This window comes from Pezoporus flaviventris, unplaced genomic scaffold (genome assembly GCF_033815535.1).
Source record: "Pezoporus flaviventris isolate CSIRO_AGI_PZ_B2104156 unplaced genomic scaffold, CSIRO_AGI_Pfla_v1 ptg000055l, whole genome shotgun sequence".
Taxonomy (NCBI): domain Eukaryota; kingdom Metazoa; phylum Chordata; class Aves; order Psittaciformes; family Psittacidae; genus Pezoporus; species Pezoporus flaviventris.
Window position 1 is genome coordinate 610,831 of NW_026892603.1, and position 17,954 is coordinate 628,784.

Below are 17,954 nucleotides of genomic sequence, written 5' to 3' on the forward strand. Positions count from 1 at the left end.
GGGGATCATTGTTTGAATGAACTTGTAGCTATAAAATGAATTTACTTTTTTTTTCTCTTTTCTTTTTTCAGCTTTACCTTTTGTAGTGAAAACATCATCTTTTGACCTAATAAAAGAAAGAATAGCAAAGGGACAGGAACAATGTACAAAGTGGGTATCTTCTGTCATTTGGTCCTACTGCTTTGTGAATAGAGAACAATGATAGAAATGGATTCTTTCACTTCTTCCTTTAAATTAATAGTGTCATTTCTTCAGATAGTATAATTTGTGCAGGGAAAAAGAAATTGACTTCTTCTGCCTGGGATTTTTGTTGTTGTTAATGATGCTCTCCTTCCCACAGACATTCACGTTGGCACCAGTCTGCAGGACAAAGGTTCATTCCCAGTTCTGCAGAAAAGATATGACTCAACGTTGTATACTTCCTGTTGAATTGATTTTACTTTTATAGGCTCGCCCCTCTAATCTATAAAGGAGAAAAATCCTGTTGGCACAGAAGATGAACTGACATTTCTATTACTGAGAATTTAATTCCAAAAAGTTGATGAAACTCCTAAAGCTCCAGATAAGATAAAACGTTTTAAACTGAAGAATGTAGTAAAAAAAAAAAGAAATCATAAAAAAAAACTTTCACTAGCAAGTGAGATGATTGCAAAGTCTTTTTACCACTTAATTCTTGACTTTCAGTGAGACCTTATTATTTGTTCCTTAACCTCCTGTACCTATTGTGCTAAGAGCCACCAAGGTAAAGAAGATGACTCTGATGTGTCCTGTAGGAAACGAAAAGTCTTGCATTTGGTGTCACAGTGGACTTCTCTCTACAAAGACTGGTTACATGAAGATGAGCATTTAAAACAATTTTTAAAGGTAATGAAATACTTTATGGTGCATTTTAGCACTGTTTAATTAACATACTGTGTCTAAAAAGCTGCAACAGCCAAATCTATAGTTTTTCATACTTAAATTTTATACACAATATCTAGAATATGAAATTATTTACCTGTGTCTTCCTTGAATGCCTTACAGATAGTCAGTTTGAACAGAAGACCTGTAAAGTCAATACACTCAATGTCAAAAACATTGCTTTCAGGTATGAAACTTATAGAACTCCATGCTTTCTAGAAAATTGGAAAAGTTAGAGAGTGAAGGTAAGAAATAAAACGACAAAGATGTGGAGGTTCCTTGGACACACTGTTTGTGTCTGCCAAAAGAGGGGCTACAGTCAGCATGCAGAGGATCGTGGATGAAGAGAAAGTTTTGAGGTCCTTGTAAGAGATGCTGCTTTGAGGAGTGAAATGCTATTCCACAGTGTTTTTCAGGTGTACGCGGAGTAAAGCTTTATGTATTTTTAATAAATGAAATTATGTCCTTCTTTCTGAATGAGCTCCAAAAGCTTTTATGATTCTGCTGTAAATTTACAAATAGCCATGTCATTGCTGACCCAGGATCCACCTGGTTGGGGTTTTTTGGTTGTTTTTTTTGGGTTGTTTGTTTTCCCCTTGCTGCTTGAAAGATGAAAGTATTTAAGGAGACTATGCAGGGTCTTCCACCTTTCCCAATGAGATTCTTTGTCTGAAACTGTTCTTTTCAATCTTTCACTCAAGACAAAGGGATGAAATATTGAACTGAATTTGGAGAAAGTCTTGAGCTTCATTTTTTTAGGTATTGTTTTGGTTTTGGAGTAGGACACACTGTATATGGAAGCAAAAATCCATTTTGCTATTTGGCACTAGTGTTATACTGGAAAGTGGACATCATTCCAGCCATCAGTTAAGGTTATGGGGCTTGTCTTTTCTGGCCATGTGTATTGTCACGCAGTTTCTCTGCTTGAGGCTTCTGTGCAATATTTAGCAGCAGTAATGTTAATGATAGTTGAAGTTAGACGTGCAAAAACAATATGTAGGATTGTAAGCCAGAATTGTTCATGCTGAACTTTATGAATGTAAGCATGTTAATTGGACCAAAAAAAACTGATGATTCAGCTCATACATATGATCCTCATTTTCTTGGAAGGGAAGGAGAAGGATCTATGCACAGATTCTGAAAAAGTATAGAGACAATACTTCCTACAATTTCAATCATAAAAACTTATTTATTTACCTTTTGTCTGAGGTAGTGCGTTTCATGTTTGAATGAGGTTCCTGATTGATGGCATTCAGACAATGCCTCCCCCTAAAATAAGTAGGGTTTATTTATTTATTTAATAGCTTACAATGAGGATTATATTGATAGTTGTTTCTGAGAGATATCACTAAATTTAAAATGCATGCAAACATGAAGAAAAGTGAATGAGAAAATTCTCCATTTTAAAAGTCGTAATAAAATTAACCTGTTTGTTATAATTTTGGATAGGTGATCATGGTGTGGTCTGTTCTCAAGCTTCAGAATGTTTTCTTCTGACCTAACCTAGATTTCCTGTAACAGCCACAAGTGTTGTTTTAAATCTTTGTGTGTGTAGTCAAAAATGTTAACATTTTGCCTTCTTGCTTGATGATCTTATAAAGATTGTTTCTCCAAAGGCAAGCTGAATATGGATCAGTCTAGAAGTTTTAACAGGAACATTCTGTCCTTATAGCCCTTGCCTAAATATAGTGATGAAATTAGCTTTAGCAAGCTAGTGACTGAATTGGTTTATACTGCTGATGTGGTGCCTTAGATTTATGTTTGAATTATCAGATGTTTACAGATACTGTTTTATTTTGTAGACAATATACAGGAATGTGTTAGATGATGTGTATGAATATCCAGTTCTTGAGAAGGACCTGAAAGAATTCCAGAAGATTCTGGGGGTGCATCGTCGGCAGTGAGTATTGATTATATTTGTGATCAAGTCTCCTTAGAGTGTAACTTATTTTTGTTGTCATCTTGCTATAATTCAGTAAAACTAGTACTATATTCATTTTTACAAACAATCTCTTCTTTAAACTAAAGCTAGATTATTCAATCTTCTCTGAAGTTTGTTGAGTGGTGTGTGTTTCAACAGTCACTTCTATCTGTTTTGGTTGTGATGACTTGCAAGTAGAGTGATATTTTGAGCAAAAGATGGCAAAATTTCCCTCAGAAGCTGAGTCTGTGACTTCAGATGGTACCTTAATTCTCATTTTCTCTCTGCAGTCTGTGGTACTGAGAAGCAAATCTCTTGCAGTAGTCATCTTGGGGTTATTATTTTACTAACAGTGGTGGGGTTTGTAAAATATATTTCCTTGGCAATTTTTGCAGACAAATGGAGTTGATTTCCATGGTTTGGCACTGGGGAAGTGGAAAGAGCCATGTCCCTGAGGGTGACCCTGATTGCTTACCCCAGGGCCCTGAGCTGCGCCCATGTTCTCCAGCAGCTCACAGGCTGGCAGCGTTGTTCTTCACTACATCCATTGTGCAAGTCACAGAAAAGTTTTCCGGCTAGGCCATACACCCTTAATTTTCCCTGAAGGAGCTCTGCAGCCAGTCTGTGGTGACTATTTAATAATAAAAGCTTTCTGATGTAAACTTTATAACAGCTAAAACTTAATTTTCCTAGGCTTTGGCTGGAGAGAATAATCTGGGTTTTCCTTTTTGTTTCAGCACTGTAGATGAGTATTCACCTCACCGAAAGGTAATGCAAACCTGATTGTTGCTGGTTGAAAGATAACTTACTATCGCACTTTCTTCCCCTCTGTCCACTTCCCTCTCTTTTCTTGGCTTCTCCACTGAAAATGACAGGTGGCCAAAAATATGACAGGATACATCAGTGAGGTTAGACCCTCAATATTACATAAGGAATGTTTATTTTCTGCCATTGGAGCCTGAATATCAGCTATATGAGCTAACCTATGACAGTTTAGCATCTTAACATGATGCTCGGAGATGTCAGAATTCAGGGGAGGCCTGCGAGTGAGTTCCCCACTGGGCTGGAGAGATGTAGTAATCTGGACAAACCAGGCTGAGCATAGGCATTGACATGGATATCAAGTAGACAGAGCAAAGGGGGGATTTGTTGTGACAGAGAAAGAGAAAGAAAGAGCGGAACATAAATCTGTCTATTTAACTGGAGGGAGAAAATGCAGAAGGAGAAAGCTGGTGTACAAACTGCACAGAAGTGAATTGCTGTGCTCATAAAATTTACAGGGCTGAAGCTGAAGTGTATAATAAGCTTAAAATGTTGCTACGGAAATGTGGAAGGCAGAACATGAGATTGTAGTGAAATTGCTAAATAGGCTGATTGGTACATAGAAAATGTATGTAAGTGTATATAAGAAATGGGCTTTGAACATGACTACAGAGAGCCTTGAATTATGCCTGCTGCTTAGGCTTGGCGTGTCCTGCTTCCTCCAAAACAAAATCCCACCTTGGCCATTATTTAGTAAGGCAACTCCTAGTTTACTGATCCAAAAAAGGGTGTGTGGATTTCCTATACAGAAACCTTTTAGGCCAGACATATAGGCTGAATACTGTGTTCTGTGAATTGTAAAGGGCAGGGATGCAAAGAGTCAGTGTTGTCTCTCTTTTTTTTTTTTCTCTCTTCCACTCCCTTACAGAATAAAACCTTTTTCCACCAGTTCAGTCTAAAGGAGAACTGGCTGCAGCACAGGGGAACCATGAATGAAACAGAAGAAAGTAAGTATGATTGAAAGAGTGGAGAAAAAACTCCAAAACTGGGAAATTGTTTCTCAAGGGCTGCCCATAATGTAATTTTTTTTTTCTTTAACTTCCATGCAACTTCTGAACAGCACCTTAAGGCTACAGAAGAAGATTTGACTGTGTAGAGTTAGCTTCCTGCTTCTTACTCTGCAGGGGTTTGACAATGATGTGGTATCTCAAGGGGGTTTTGTCCTGTCTGGTTGTTCCAGCAGTCCTATAGTTGAACTGTGTGCTCCCCAAGAGTGTTGGCAGCGCATCCAGTTGTTAAATATCCATGTTAAACAAAGGATATAAAGGAACATTGCTGCCATCATTCCCTCATAAATGACAGAGAGGATGAGATTTCAAACTCACTGTAAGCAAGTTGTGTTGCGCACTGAACATGGAGTCTGAATATTCCTGTGTCGTGGTTTAAACCCAGTCAGGCAATTCGTTCACTCACTTCCCCCCACTTCTTGCCCTCCCCCTGCTCCCGGAGGGACGGAGAGTCAAAAAGAATGCAACTCCCATGGGTTGAGATAAGAACAGTTTAGTAACTAAGGTATAACACAAATCACTACTGCTATCACCTGGTGCACCCGACAGACTATTACCCGCTGCTGGTCTTCCAGACAGGTGGGGAGGAAGCTGCTTCCCGCAATCTGAGGGGGATGAAGAAAGACTACAGGGCCTTGGGGCAGATGGTGAAAGAGTCTGGGGCTCAAGTGATCTTCTCCTCTCTCCTTCCATCTTCCACTGATGTGGGAAGGAATGGGAAGATTCAGTTCATGAACAATTGGCTTCGAGACTGGTGCTACAGGCAGGGCTTTGGATTCTTTGATAACGGCTGGTTTTATAGGGCACCAGTCTGGACAATGACAAGTGAGAAAGGTTTGTCTCACAGAGGGAAAAGGATGCTGGGGCACGAATTAGCAGGGCTCATTTGGAGAGCTTTAAACTAGATTCGAAGGGGGATGGGGTTGTAGCTGGGCTTGTCCCAGTGGGGCAGCACTCCAGAATTAATGAAGACTGGGAGGCCTCCTACAATCCTAGGGTGAAATCGGTGTGCTCAGCTCGCTCCCTGAAATGCCTGTACACCAATGCGCGCAGCATGGGAAATAAGCAGGAGGAGTTGGAAACCTGTGTTAAGTCAGGAGATTATGATCTGGTGGCAATTACAGAGACGTGGTGGGACAGCTCACATGACTGGAATATAGTCATGGAAGGCTATGTCCTTTTCAGGAAAGACAGGCCAGCCAGGCGGGGTGGTGGGGTTGCTCTTTATGTGCGGGAGGAACTACAGTGCACCGAGTTCTGTCCAGGGACAGATGATGAGCAAGTTGAGAGTCTGTGGGTGAGAACTAAGGGGCAGGCTGGCACGGGGGATACTGTTGTAGGTGTCTGTTACAGACCACCGGATCAGGGTGAGGAAGTTGACGAGGCCTTCTACAGGCAGCTGAGAGCGGCCTCACAGTCACAGGCCGTGGTCGTCGTGGGGGATTTTAACTTCCCTGATGTTTGCTGGAAGGACCACTCGGCAACCCAGCCACAGTCCAGGAGGTTCCTCCAGTGTATGGATGATAACTTCCTCCTGCAAATGGTGGATGAGCCGACCAGGAGAGGAGCGCTGCTGGATCTCATCCTCACTAACAAGGAGGATCTGGTTGAAGCAGTAAGGGTTGAGGGCTGCCTTGGTTGCAGCGACCACGAGATGGTGGAGTTCAGGATCTTGTGTCGTAGGACTAGTAGAATACCAAGTAGAATTGCAACCCTGGACTTTAGCAGGGCAAACTTTGGCCTTTTCAAGCAATTGCTAGGGGAAATCCCATGGGCAGGGCTGCTTGAAGGTAAAGGGACCCAAGATAGTTGGTTGACATTCAAGGACTGCTTTTTCCGTGCTCAAGATCGGAGCATCCCGACACGTAGGAAGTCAAGGAAGAGGGCCAAGAGACCTGCGTGGCTAAACAGGGAATTGCTGGGTATGCTCAAGTGGAAGAGGAGAGTTTACAGGTCATGGAAGGAGGGGCTGGCCACTTGGGAGGAATATAAGGCTGCTGCTAGAGGATGTAGGAAGGCAGCTAGGAGGACTAAGGCATCCTTAGAATTAAACCTGGCAAGAAGGGTCAAGGACAGCAAAAAGAGCTTTTTTAAATACATGGCAGACAAAACTAACACCAGAGGCAATGTAGGCCCACTGATGAACGGGATGGGTGCCCTGGTGACAGAAGATAAAGAGATGGCAGAATTACTGAATGCCTTCTTTGTCTCTGTCTACTCTGCTGCGGGCAGTCCTGAAGAGCCCTGTACCCCTGAGACCTTAGATGAAGTCAGGTCGACGGAGCGGTTTGCCTTAGTCGATGAGGAATGGGTTAGAGACCAGTTGAGCAATCTGGACATCCATAAATCCATGGGTCCAGATGGGATGCACCCGCGGGTGCTGAGGGAACTGGCGGAACTCATTGCTAGACCACTCTCCATCATCTTTACCAAGTCTTGGGAAACGGGAGAGGTGCCTGAGGACTGGAGGAAAGCAAATGTCACTCCAGTCTTCAAAAAGGGCAAGAAGGAGGACCCGGGTAACTATAGACCGGTCAGCCTCACCTCCATCCCTGGGAAAGTGATGGAACACCTTATCCTTGGTACCATCTTAAGGCATATCAAGGATAAGAAGGTTATGAGGGGCAGTCAACATGGCTTCACCAGGGGGAAATCATGTTTGACCAATCTCTTAGCCTTTTATGAGGAAATAACACGGTGGATGGATGATGGCAGAGCGGTGGATGTGGTCTACCTTGACTTCAGCAAAGCATTTGACACAGTCTCCCACAGCATCCTCACGGCTAAAATGAGGAAGTGTGGACTGGATGATCAGGTAGTGAGGTGGACTGCGAACTGGCTGAAGGAGAGAAGCCAGAGAGTTGTAGTCTATGGGGCTGAGTCTAGTTGGAGGCCTGTAACTAGTGGAGTGCCTCAAGGGTCAGTACTGGGACCGGTATTATTTAATATATTCATCAATGATTTAGATGAGGGAATTGAGTGTACTATCAGCAAGTTTGCTGATGACACTAAGCTGGGAGGAGTGGCTGACACGCCAGAAGGCTGTGCTGCCATCCAGCGAGACCTGGATAGGCTGGAGAGTTGGGCAGGGAGTAACTTGATGAAATATAACAAGGGAAAGTGTAGAGTCCTGCATCTGGGCAGGAACAACCCCAGGTTCCAGTATAGGTTGGGGAACGACCTGTTAGAGAGCAGTGTAGGGGAGAGGGACCTGGGGGTCCTAGTGGACGACAGGATGACCATGAGCCAACACTGTGCCCTTGTGGCTAAGAAGGCCAATGGCATCCTGGGGTGTATTAGAAGGGCGGTGGTTAGTAGGTCGAGAGAGGTCCTCCTTCCCCTCTACTCTGCCCTGGTGAGACCGCATCTGGAGTATTGTGTCCAGTTCTGGGCCCCTCAGTTCAAGAAGGACAGGGAGCTGCTGGAGAGAGTCCAGCGCAGGGCAGCGAAGATGATTAAGGGAGTGGAGCATCTCCCTTATGAGGAAAGACTGAGGGAGCTGGGTCTCTATAGTTTGGAGAAGAGGAGACTGAGGGGTGACCTTATCAGTGTCTATAAATATATAAAGGGGGAGTGTCACGAGGACGGAGCCAGGCTCTACTCAGTGGCAAACAATGATAGGACAAGGGGTAATGGGTACAAACTGGAACACAAGAGGTTCCACTTAAACTTGAGAAGAAACTTCTTCTCAGTGAGGGTGACGGAACACTGGAACAGGCTGCCCAGGGAGGTTGTGGAGTCTCCTTCCCTGGAGACATTCAAAACCCGCCTGGACGCATTCCTGTGTAACATTATCTAGGTGTTCCTGCTCCGGCAGGGGGATTGGACTAGATGATCTTTCGAGGTCCCTTCCAATCTCTAACATACTGTGATACTGTGATACTGTGATAATAATGATAAAGGAAATAACAAGGGAAGAGAATACAACACCTCACCGCCAGCCAACCGATAACTCACCCCCCAAGCCTGACCAAGCACTGACCCATACCTCCTCCAACCCTGCAGTCTCCCAGCCCTTCCGGCTAACTCCCAGTTACTTCCTGGGCATGACGTGCTGTGGTATGGAATACCTCTTTGGTCAGTTTGGGTCAGGTGTCCTGTCTCTGCTTCCTCCTGTCTTCCCCTCCTCCCTGACAGAGCATGAGGCTCACAAAGTCCTTGGCCAAGCCATCCTTGTTATCAGCTCTGTTCCCAGGCCGAAAGTCAAAACACTGCACTGCACCAGCTACCAAGAAGGAGAAACATGACTGCTACTGCTGAACCCAGGACATTCTGTCAGTGTTCTTAAAATTTGTTTTTCTACCTAATAATTTAGTGTGCAGTTTGATGTCTCTCTCTTTTCATGAGTTATAACCATTCTGAAGAGAGAATCTGCCATAGGATGAGCATCTGATTTACTGTCTGTCAGCAGAGGCAGGTTAAGAAAACATTATAAAATCAAATTACTTTTCTTCCCCAAGGCCATATGTTAAGTTCTTTCTTCCTTATCATCTGCATTTCTTCTTTACTACAATACAAAAAAAGAAAGATATTCTTGAGAATAGAGTTTTTAACTGCTTCTTGCATGGTCTCCATTAATGAAAGTGCCCTGAAGCCATGAAGATTTGTAGGACAAGCACAGAACTACATACATCTGTCAATAAAAATAAATTAAAACCCAGCACTTTTGGACAAGAGAAGTTTTGTCTTATACCTGTATGGTAGCAGCTTTATTGCAGTAAGAAGTGCTAGAGTAGAAAGAAATTTAAAGTTTAATTAAGCACTTAAGTAAGTATGAAATCAAAAGTTCTGGCAATTCTTATTATCAGGTATAATCATTGAAATATTTATGCAAGTCTGCAGCCCTGTTTCTTCCCTTTTAATTATGTGTCATGGTTTAAACCCAGTCAGCCACATAGTCTCTCTCTCATTCCCCCCCGGCCTTTTTCCCTCCCCCAGCTCACGGAGGGATGGGGAGGAGAATCAAAAGAATATAACTTCCACGGGTTGAGATAAGAACAGTCCAGTAACTAAGGTATAACACAAACCACTACTGCTGCCACCAATAATAATAATGATAAGGGAAATAACAAGGGAAGAGAATACAACCACTCACCACCTGCTGATACCCAACCCAACCGATAGCTCGCCCGACCTGAGCAGAGAGCTAGCCCTTCTGGGTAACTGCCCCCAGTTTATATATGGGGCATGACGTGCTGTGGTATGGAATACCTCTTTGGCTAGTCTGGGACAAGTTTCCTGTCTCTGCTTCCTCCTGGCTTCCCCTCCTCCCTGGCAGAGCATGAGATTCAGAAAGTCCTTGGTCAGACTAAACATTTGAGCAGTAACTAAAAACATGGGTATTGTCAGTGCTGTTCCCATGCCAAAAGTCAAAACCACAGCGCTGCACCAGCTACTAAGAAGGAGAAAAAAATAACTGCTACTGCTGAACCCAGCACAGTATTCACCCCTTATTCCATACCATTCACGTCATGCTCAGATGCCACATTTTCAATATACCATTGCTCTTACGTATATACATATATATATATATATACATCCACACACATACACATACACACAGGTATCATTCCTTAGTGCATGGACCAATCTCTGTAAAGCTGCTGAGTCCATTCGGCCCATGATGTCAGGTTCCATCTTTTGTAACAGTCTTTCAGAGCAGGAGAGGCTGTGTGCAGTGCTCATCCTCACGAATAACCTGGGCAGTAGTGTCCATTGCTAAGTCCACCCCTCGATCATGAGTCCATCTTTATGTTGTATCTCTGCCCTGGTGGCCTGAAGTGTCACGGGCCCACCAGGCTCAAAATAATTCACCCTCCCTTTCAGCAGTTTCTGCAACTTGTCGTTGGGGACTCCATACAGCTGCCTTCCATCTCCAACGCTTCCAAAGCACTGGAGGGGCCCAGTGGCCTAGATACTGGCCCATACTGTCCCACACACCCTGCCACTCATGACTGTCCAGCCTTGGGGAAAATCTCTTGGTCCTCCTATATCATCATCTAACCTCAGATAACCCAAACCTGACTCTGTTTAACTGCTTAACAAAGTCAAAACCACAGCACTGCAGCAGCTACTAAGAAGGAGAAAAAATAACTGCTACTGCTGAACCCGGGACATTATGGCAGCTGTATTTCAAAGAACTGGCTACAGCAAACTCAGTAAAAGGTGTAAACACAAAATTCTGGCAAGCAGAGAGCGCGTACATCCTTTTTGTAACAGAAACAAGGACTAGCTGAGCTGACCACAGCATTGCTGCTGGGAATCTTCCTTCCAGAGAGCCTAACCTACTCATGCTCTTCAGTGGAAGTGATGAACCCAGAGAATTTCTTCAAATCGGTTTCTTTTATATGTGCTGCAAGTGATTCATGGAAAGAGTTGTCAAAACTAATTGCATTGCTATTTGGGCAGCCTCTACTGGTGCTAAAATACACTGGCAATGAAAGTAGTTTAGACGGCTAGCCAGATAAGGTAGCAGGAGCAGTTGAAGATTGGGGAGGTTGAAAATCAGGGAGAGTGGTTCTTGTGAAGCCTCTTGTTCCAGGTGGAAGTGGAGGTCCAAAATAATTTCTGCAGCGGATATGAAATGTATTGAAAGGATGGTGATTTATCTGAACCTAAAAGGAAGGGAGAAAATATGGCAACAGCTGGGTTTGGAAAGATGATAGGCAGTAGAGCAGGGTGTCCATAATAGATCCTCATGGTGGGATCTCCATTTCCATTTACTTGCATTTCCCAGGGCGAGGAGCTGCAGTAGCCAGGCAGCCAAGGCATTGCCAGGGTTTGGTCTGCGAGATTCTCCCTGCTCTGTCAGATATCTCTGTCTAATGCTGAATGTGTCTTTCTTCCTTTTTGCAGTTTTCTGCCGTGTGTATATAACAGAACACTCCTATGTCAGTGTGAAAGCTCAAGTATCCACTTCAGCTCTAGACATACTGAAGATTGTAGCAGAAAAGATCCAGTACGTGGAGGAAGAGCTGGTGCTGGTGACAGTCACATTCTCTGGTGGTAAATAACCCCCCTTCATCTGATTACTTACCTTTTAGTGCATCATGTAGGGGAGGGGTGACACTTTCTGGTGCAAGAATACAGCTGTTCCTGTGCAGGCCCACAGCTGGGTGACCACAGGAACAATGAGGAGCTGCTTCCCAGAGAGTCGTTTCCATGGCAACAGCTTATTCTTTGGTACCATTGGATACGGCATCCCCTTGCTCAGAAAGGAGTGCAGACTTTCAATCTCCAGCAGTATTGCAAGATTTTATTTGTTCCCCACAGATAAATCTCCTACTTTCATATTTAAATTAATTTGGAAGGCAATGAGGCATGGTTTGCTTTAAAAATGCAAAAGGGAATAGCAAATACTATATGTGTGTCTGTTTACTCATTTACAACGTGAGTAATGAATATTCCTAGCAGAAAGGAGGGAGACATGTATTTGCACGGCTGAGATACCAAGAGCAATCTAAGCAATATTTTGTAAGCAGTTTTGCTTACAACTGGCATTTTTTGCTTATTATTTTAGTGCTTCTCATTGAACAGAAAAGCTTATTGTCTTTTTTAAGGAAAACCAGACTGACTGTAGGCTGATACTAAGGACCAGCCAAACCCCCAGGCATTTCCTTGGGGTCTGGCAGGTCTCAAGCTCTTTGAAATTGTTTTGCTCATTGTGGTATCTTTTGGCTCTTAGAGTATATAAAGAAAGCAATTTAACTAGGCACATAGAAATGAGAAGCTGAATCTACAAAAAGGGACTAAGAGTGTAGAATACTTGGCTGTGTTCTCAGATAATGGTGTCAATCCCCTGGGGCAAAAGATGCACCTTCGCTACTTCTTAGTCAGTCTAGTTAAATTAACTATACACAAATGCTGGATTGTACTGTGTATTTATTTGATTCAGAAGTGGAAGGTCACATTTTTCTCCCCTACACTGAGCTCAGTTAAATAACCATTTTTTTACAGGGCATCAGTGTGGGTGGCTGAAAAATGGTGCCCTACTCTGGCTATGGAAAGGCTGGGCACGGAGCAGTCACAGAGGAGCATTACATGTAGATGTCCTGGCCAGCTGAGCAATAATCTTTTACAGACATACCCATTTTACCTTTGTGTGTGCCCATTCCAGTGCATTTTACAGCACTGCAAAATCACTGGGCTGCTGTTGTTTTTCAGGTCTTGTGCTCCTGTTCAAGAGCAGAGCAAGTTTTGCTCTGATAGCAATAAATCTGGTGCTAACTGCCTACTTAGCTAAAGAAAACCAACAGTTCATAAATAATGAAACACACTATTATCTTTAGACCACACTGATTCCCAAGAAAGCTACAGAATAGAAGTGGTTGCCATGTGGCTGTTCAATAAGAAATAATTGTTAAAATAGAGGTACAATAGGATTGTCATTTGTTCATGAGCACTGTAACCCTTAAAATGCTAGTCATGTTGCCTGAATTAATTTGAGATAACACAATTTTGGTATCTTTGTTCTTAGCATTGTCAGTCCTGTGCTGCAAGCGATAATACATGAGCCTGCCATGCTTTTCTCTTTTTTTCCTTGGTATTTTTGTTGTGTTTGCATGACTCAGAACTGTCATCTGCCATCCACTTGGAGGGCAGCAGTGTGAGCACTGGAGAATACATTTTTATTGTACTCCTGAAATGAACAAGCAAGCTCTTTTTGTTCAAAATTACCTTGAAAAAGCATACTGGTAGTTCAGCATAAATGTATCTGGTGTCAGTGTGAACATGGATAAGAGGCAAAACAGTCTGAAATGATGTTTGGCTCTCAGACCCTTCCTGGTCCTACTCCTCTGTCATGGGCAATGTGAAGTCCAAGGTAGCTGTCAACATGACTGTAGTGATTTTGGGTCTCCATAATACAGTCACTGTAATCAAACCTCATGTGTCAGGTATTGGAGCCTGCAGGAAGAGGCAGTTTTCCTAGGGCAGATTTTAGCTGTGTTCTGCTTTACTTTTTTGCTTTATTTTTCCCAACACCTTTCTCTGGTGCATCCAAGATTGCCCAGAACTGAACCACTACTCTGAAGTGGAAGAGTCTTTTCTCTTTGCTTTTGTTTTGTAAATACTGTACTGTAAAGGACTCTTCAGCCCTGTTCTGTGGGATGAGTTTCATGGCGCTGAGATCCTTCAAACTTCTTTTCCCGTCGAATGACTGTAGCTACATCTTCACTCCTGCTCTTTTCTGCTAAACAGCTCAGTCTCTGGAGGCCGAAACAGTTTGTTCCGACAAAAGTCTGTACATGTACAGTAGCTACACTGGGTTGAAATTGAATGTTCTGTAATGTATAGGAGGTTAGAATGGGGGTTCAAGGGTTTCTTTCTCTTCTATCCGATATGAAGTACACTTTGAAAGCAGATGCTGGAAGGTTTTGTGCTCTAGTCCAGCATCAGAGACATCTTTCCTTTATTGTGCCTGAAATAGTGTGGAGATAATGGTCTCCACAGGGAGTGGATCTGATGCGTAGTTACATTTTAAGAACTTGATGTGGCTGCACAGATACATTTGTAATGTTTTTCTCATATTTATATACAGCTTTTACACCTTGTCTGTAGCTTTTGTGTTTTGTTTTCTGTTTTTACAGAAAAACATGAGCTACAGCCAAATGACTTGGCTATCTCAAAATCTTTGGATTCATCCAGTCGTATGTTTGTGTACCGGAAAGATCTGACTGATTCTTTGGTAAGAATCTGTATTGTTTACCTCCCAATTTTTATTTGTCTAACTCAAGAGGGCTTTTTCAATGCAGAATTTATTTTTTGCTTCCTTAGTAAAGCTTAGTGAGCTGCTCTATAAAAAGTATCATGCATTAACAGCACTTATTTGATTGAACAGTAATGGAATTTGTTTACCAATTTCATGTAGACCAAAGATTCTGTACGGCTTAAATCTTTCAATCTACATCAGCCTGGAAAAGCTGACTTGTGTTTGTGCAGAAATGGATGGGATGAGGGTTATTCAGGGCCTGTGTGAGTTTTTTTTCTTTCTTTCCTACCTCCCCTCCCCCCCAAGTCTCCCTTGTGCCTTTATAACACTTAAAGTGGCCAGTACATAATCATACAAGGTGATGGACAAACTCCATGGAATTGCTATTTGTAAATATGGTTGTTGTGTGAGTTCTACCAAAATTACTGGACATCAGTGCAACCCCAGTGCTGTGGCAGCCACATGGGCAGTCTGTGGCTGGCATGTATCACTGGTGGTATGTCCTCTTCCCTTCCTTCTGTCTGTATTGTCTTCCCATCCTCCCGCTGGTGCTGGGGAGGAGAGCAGATTGAAGGGAGCAGGTCTCTCTCATTCTCTCTGTCCTCAGAAACCAGGATTGCATATTCTCTCTGACCATGATTTCCCAAAACCTCAGTGAGGCAGGAGCAGTCAGGCACTCAAACAATTACTCTTTCAATAGTTTTCTGCTAGTTATGCAGATGTTCCAAGGAAAGTGCAGGGATGGTATTGCAGCTGACTTCTGTGTTGTCACTACCACCAAGATTATGTGCATTTATCCTAGGGATGAGAAATGTCTATTTACATTTTGTTGGATCAATGTGCACTGAAGAGCTGACATGCTGCTATCATTGTAATCTGTCATCCTCATTACCTCCGGCATTCTAGCCACCTCCAAAAATGAGGATATCAAGGGAAGGTTTCCAGCACAGATGGGTGACAGCCAATCTAGTTTCATTAGTTACATAATAAAATTCACAAAACTTGTAACTGTCAGACATACAGCATCAAAGTAATGGCTTAACTGGTAAGAGTAATCTTTTATCGTGGCAGATGGTTCATGTGCCAAGTTTCAGCCTAACAAGGTAAAAAAAAAGAAATGCAAGAGAAATGCAAACTTTTGAAAATCCAAGAAAATAAAGGAAATGTCAAATGATCCTTAACACCGGGAGTGCCAGTGCATTTCACAGTAATATGCTAAGTAACTTTAATGAATCTGGACCCACAGTACTTTACTGTTTGGTGATTATATTTGGAGAAGATTAATCATAAAATGTATGTATTTATGTTATTTGTAAAGGTGGATTGGCAGGCAAGTTATGTGTATTTATTCTAAATCCAGTGTGTTTGCAGAATGATTCCTTTATCTTACAATACAAAAATTTTCTGGTGTCTTAATTCAGATTTTGTTTTCTGAATGTTTTGGGGATTTGATTTTCGTTATGCTGGCTGCTTGGTCAGGTTTAGAGAGGGAGGGAGAAGGCCTAATCCACTAGCAAATCATTGATCCTATTGACCCATTTTCTGTTTCAAGCTATTTATTAAATAGGCTGTAACTCTTGATTTTGATTAGTTTGGGGAAAATCCCTCAGAGTGCACTTAGAGAAGATTACTTACTCAGCTCTGTTTTGTACCTTGGTCCTGTAGCTCTTTCACTGCAGAACTTTTAGAATCTGCTAAGGATTCTTTGCTCTTGATTTAGCACCCATTTGGTGAAAATGAGGAATTGCAGCAAAGGTCTGTAAGAATTTTGGGAATCAACACCTGGGATCTTGCCTTAGAACTAACAAACTTTGACTGGAGCCTCTTCAATGCAATTCATGAGGTAAGAAATGCCTCCAGGTATGTTACGGTCATGCAGCATTGTGGTGCATTTTAGAGCACTGGTATTCCTTGATGTTCAGTTCACCATCATGACAGAATGATTTGGCAGCTCTCAGTGGTGGTATTGAGTCAGGTCCAAGAGATGTGTTGCAATCCATGACACTGAAAAGGAAAAAAACTGTGAAAAGTTTGTAACTTCCCTGTACTGGGGCAACTCTTATGTTCCCTGTGTATCTGGTGGATTTTATTGAGATTTGCCTAAAGAGAGTAGAAGAGCATGGTTATTTTCTAAAACTGGCCTGTATGAATATGTTGTATATGCCAATTGTCTTTTGCACTGGATAATGTTCCAGTAAATATAGGACTCCACAAATAGGTGTACATGTCACTTAAAAATACCATTCACTGAAAAGCATATTGTCTTTCTGAGAAAATGAAGGGGAAATTCCCTTGCTTCTCATCATATGCTTTCCTTGATCACCATTTATACCCAAGTCTTGTTTCAAAAACACAGTTCTAAATAATTTGTAATTAATTTACATTTAATTATTTTTATATCCATAATAATGTTGTCAATGTCTTCCAGCAAGAGCTGATATACTTCACATTCAGCAGACAGGGCAGTACTGAAAACACTGAGAATCTCAGTCTTCTGCTTCAAAGATGCAACGAGGTCCAGCTTTGGGTTGCCACTGAGATACTCCTCTGCAGCCAGCTCTGCAAACGTGTACAGCTAGTCAAAAAGTTCATCAAGATTGCTGCCCAGTAAGTTGCTAACATTGCAAAGCAACAAAAATCCTTGAATTCACGTCCTTTGTTTGGTGGGAGTAGGTGCAAAAGCAAAGAAAGCAAACTGATTTGTCACCTTGTGTTTTAATAGTGTTGTAAGCACACCTAGATAAAACAGTCCATAAACAACAAATACTGGCCAAAACTAGACATGGCAGAATATATGCTGCTTAAGTCTTCCCCAGCAACTTAGCCACTGTATCTGCAGGATCAACTGCAAAATCCCTGGTGGTGCAGATACCTTCTTTCTTAGCAGAGATAACCTGAGGACCATGTTACATAACTATTTGAGCAGCAACACTGTTATTCACCAAAGACTACATGGAAACCAAAAATATTCTGTTAGAGGAAACTAGCTACAATAAGCTGTTGCCCTATGCAGTCTTCTCTGGACTACTCATTAATTTATTGGAGGTGAGGGTCTTTATTAATTAAGTTTGATAGTATATTCTTGTGCTGCTACTAAATAATGTTGGCATTTCTTCTATGCCTTGGAACAGAATAAAAATATATACTATACACAGAGAGTTCTTTTCTCTGTAATCACTCTTATTTTAGTAACCAGGGAAATGGAGCAGTTTAAATATGTGCAACCATTCTCCTTGCCTCTCTTTCCACTTGTAAGTCTTCTGCAATATTTGAATGTGCATGTTCATGGAAAATGTATAATTTGTTCTCTTCATCGACTGAATTGATTTAATTTGCAAGGCAGTTACATACAAAAGAGTGTTCTCTGCTGAAGCAGTGCCTTTGGTGAAATGAATTCTTCTAATCTAATCTAGTGTAACTCATAAATGTGATTTGATTTAGATTGCAAGTTGTATGGTATCCATATGGTTCATTTTCTGCCTTATCAATGGACAAGTTTGGTCAAATTACGTCAACATTGGTTAGTTCTGTGTGTCTTGCTTGCACCACAGTAGCATTAATTTGCATTCCAGGAAAAGCTTCATGTCTATTCCAC

General features: G+C 42.1%; 1 protein-coding gene across 4 annotated transcripts in view; it reads left to right on the forward strand.

Moving 5' to 3' along the window:
• Nucleotides 1-17,954, forward strand: part of RAPGEF5 (Rap guanine nucleotide exchange factor 5) — a 141,056-nt gene that overhangs the window by 103,531 nt on the left and 19,571 nt on the right. For 3 of the 4 annotated variants that reach the window (XM_061469193.1, XM_061469194.1, XM_061469195.1), the window contains 8 exons: nt 735-864; nt 2,703-2,800; nt 3,559-3,589; nt 4,512-4,590; nt 11,506-11,655; nt 14,238-14,335; nt 16,080-16,202; nt 16,788-16,966. In XM_061469193.1, the coding sequence (XP_061325177.1) occupies nt 735-864; nt 2,703-2,800; nt 3,559-3,589; nt 4,512-4,590; nt 11,506-11,655; nt 14,238-14,335; nt 16,080-16,202; nt 16,788-16,966 (888 nt within the window). Of the gene's footprint in view, nt 1-719; nt 865-2,702; nt 2,801-3,558; nt 3,590-4,511; nt 4,591-11,505; nt 11,656-14,237; nt 14,336-16,079; nt 16,203-16,787; nt 16,967-17,954 lie in introns of all 4 variants that reach the window. The other variant, XM_061469192.1, reaches the window with a different exon arrangement.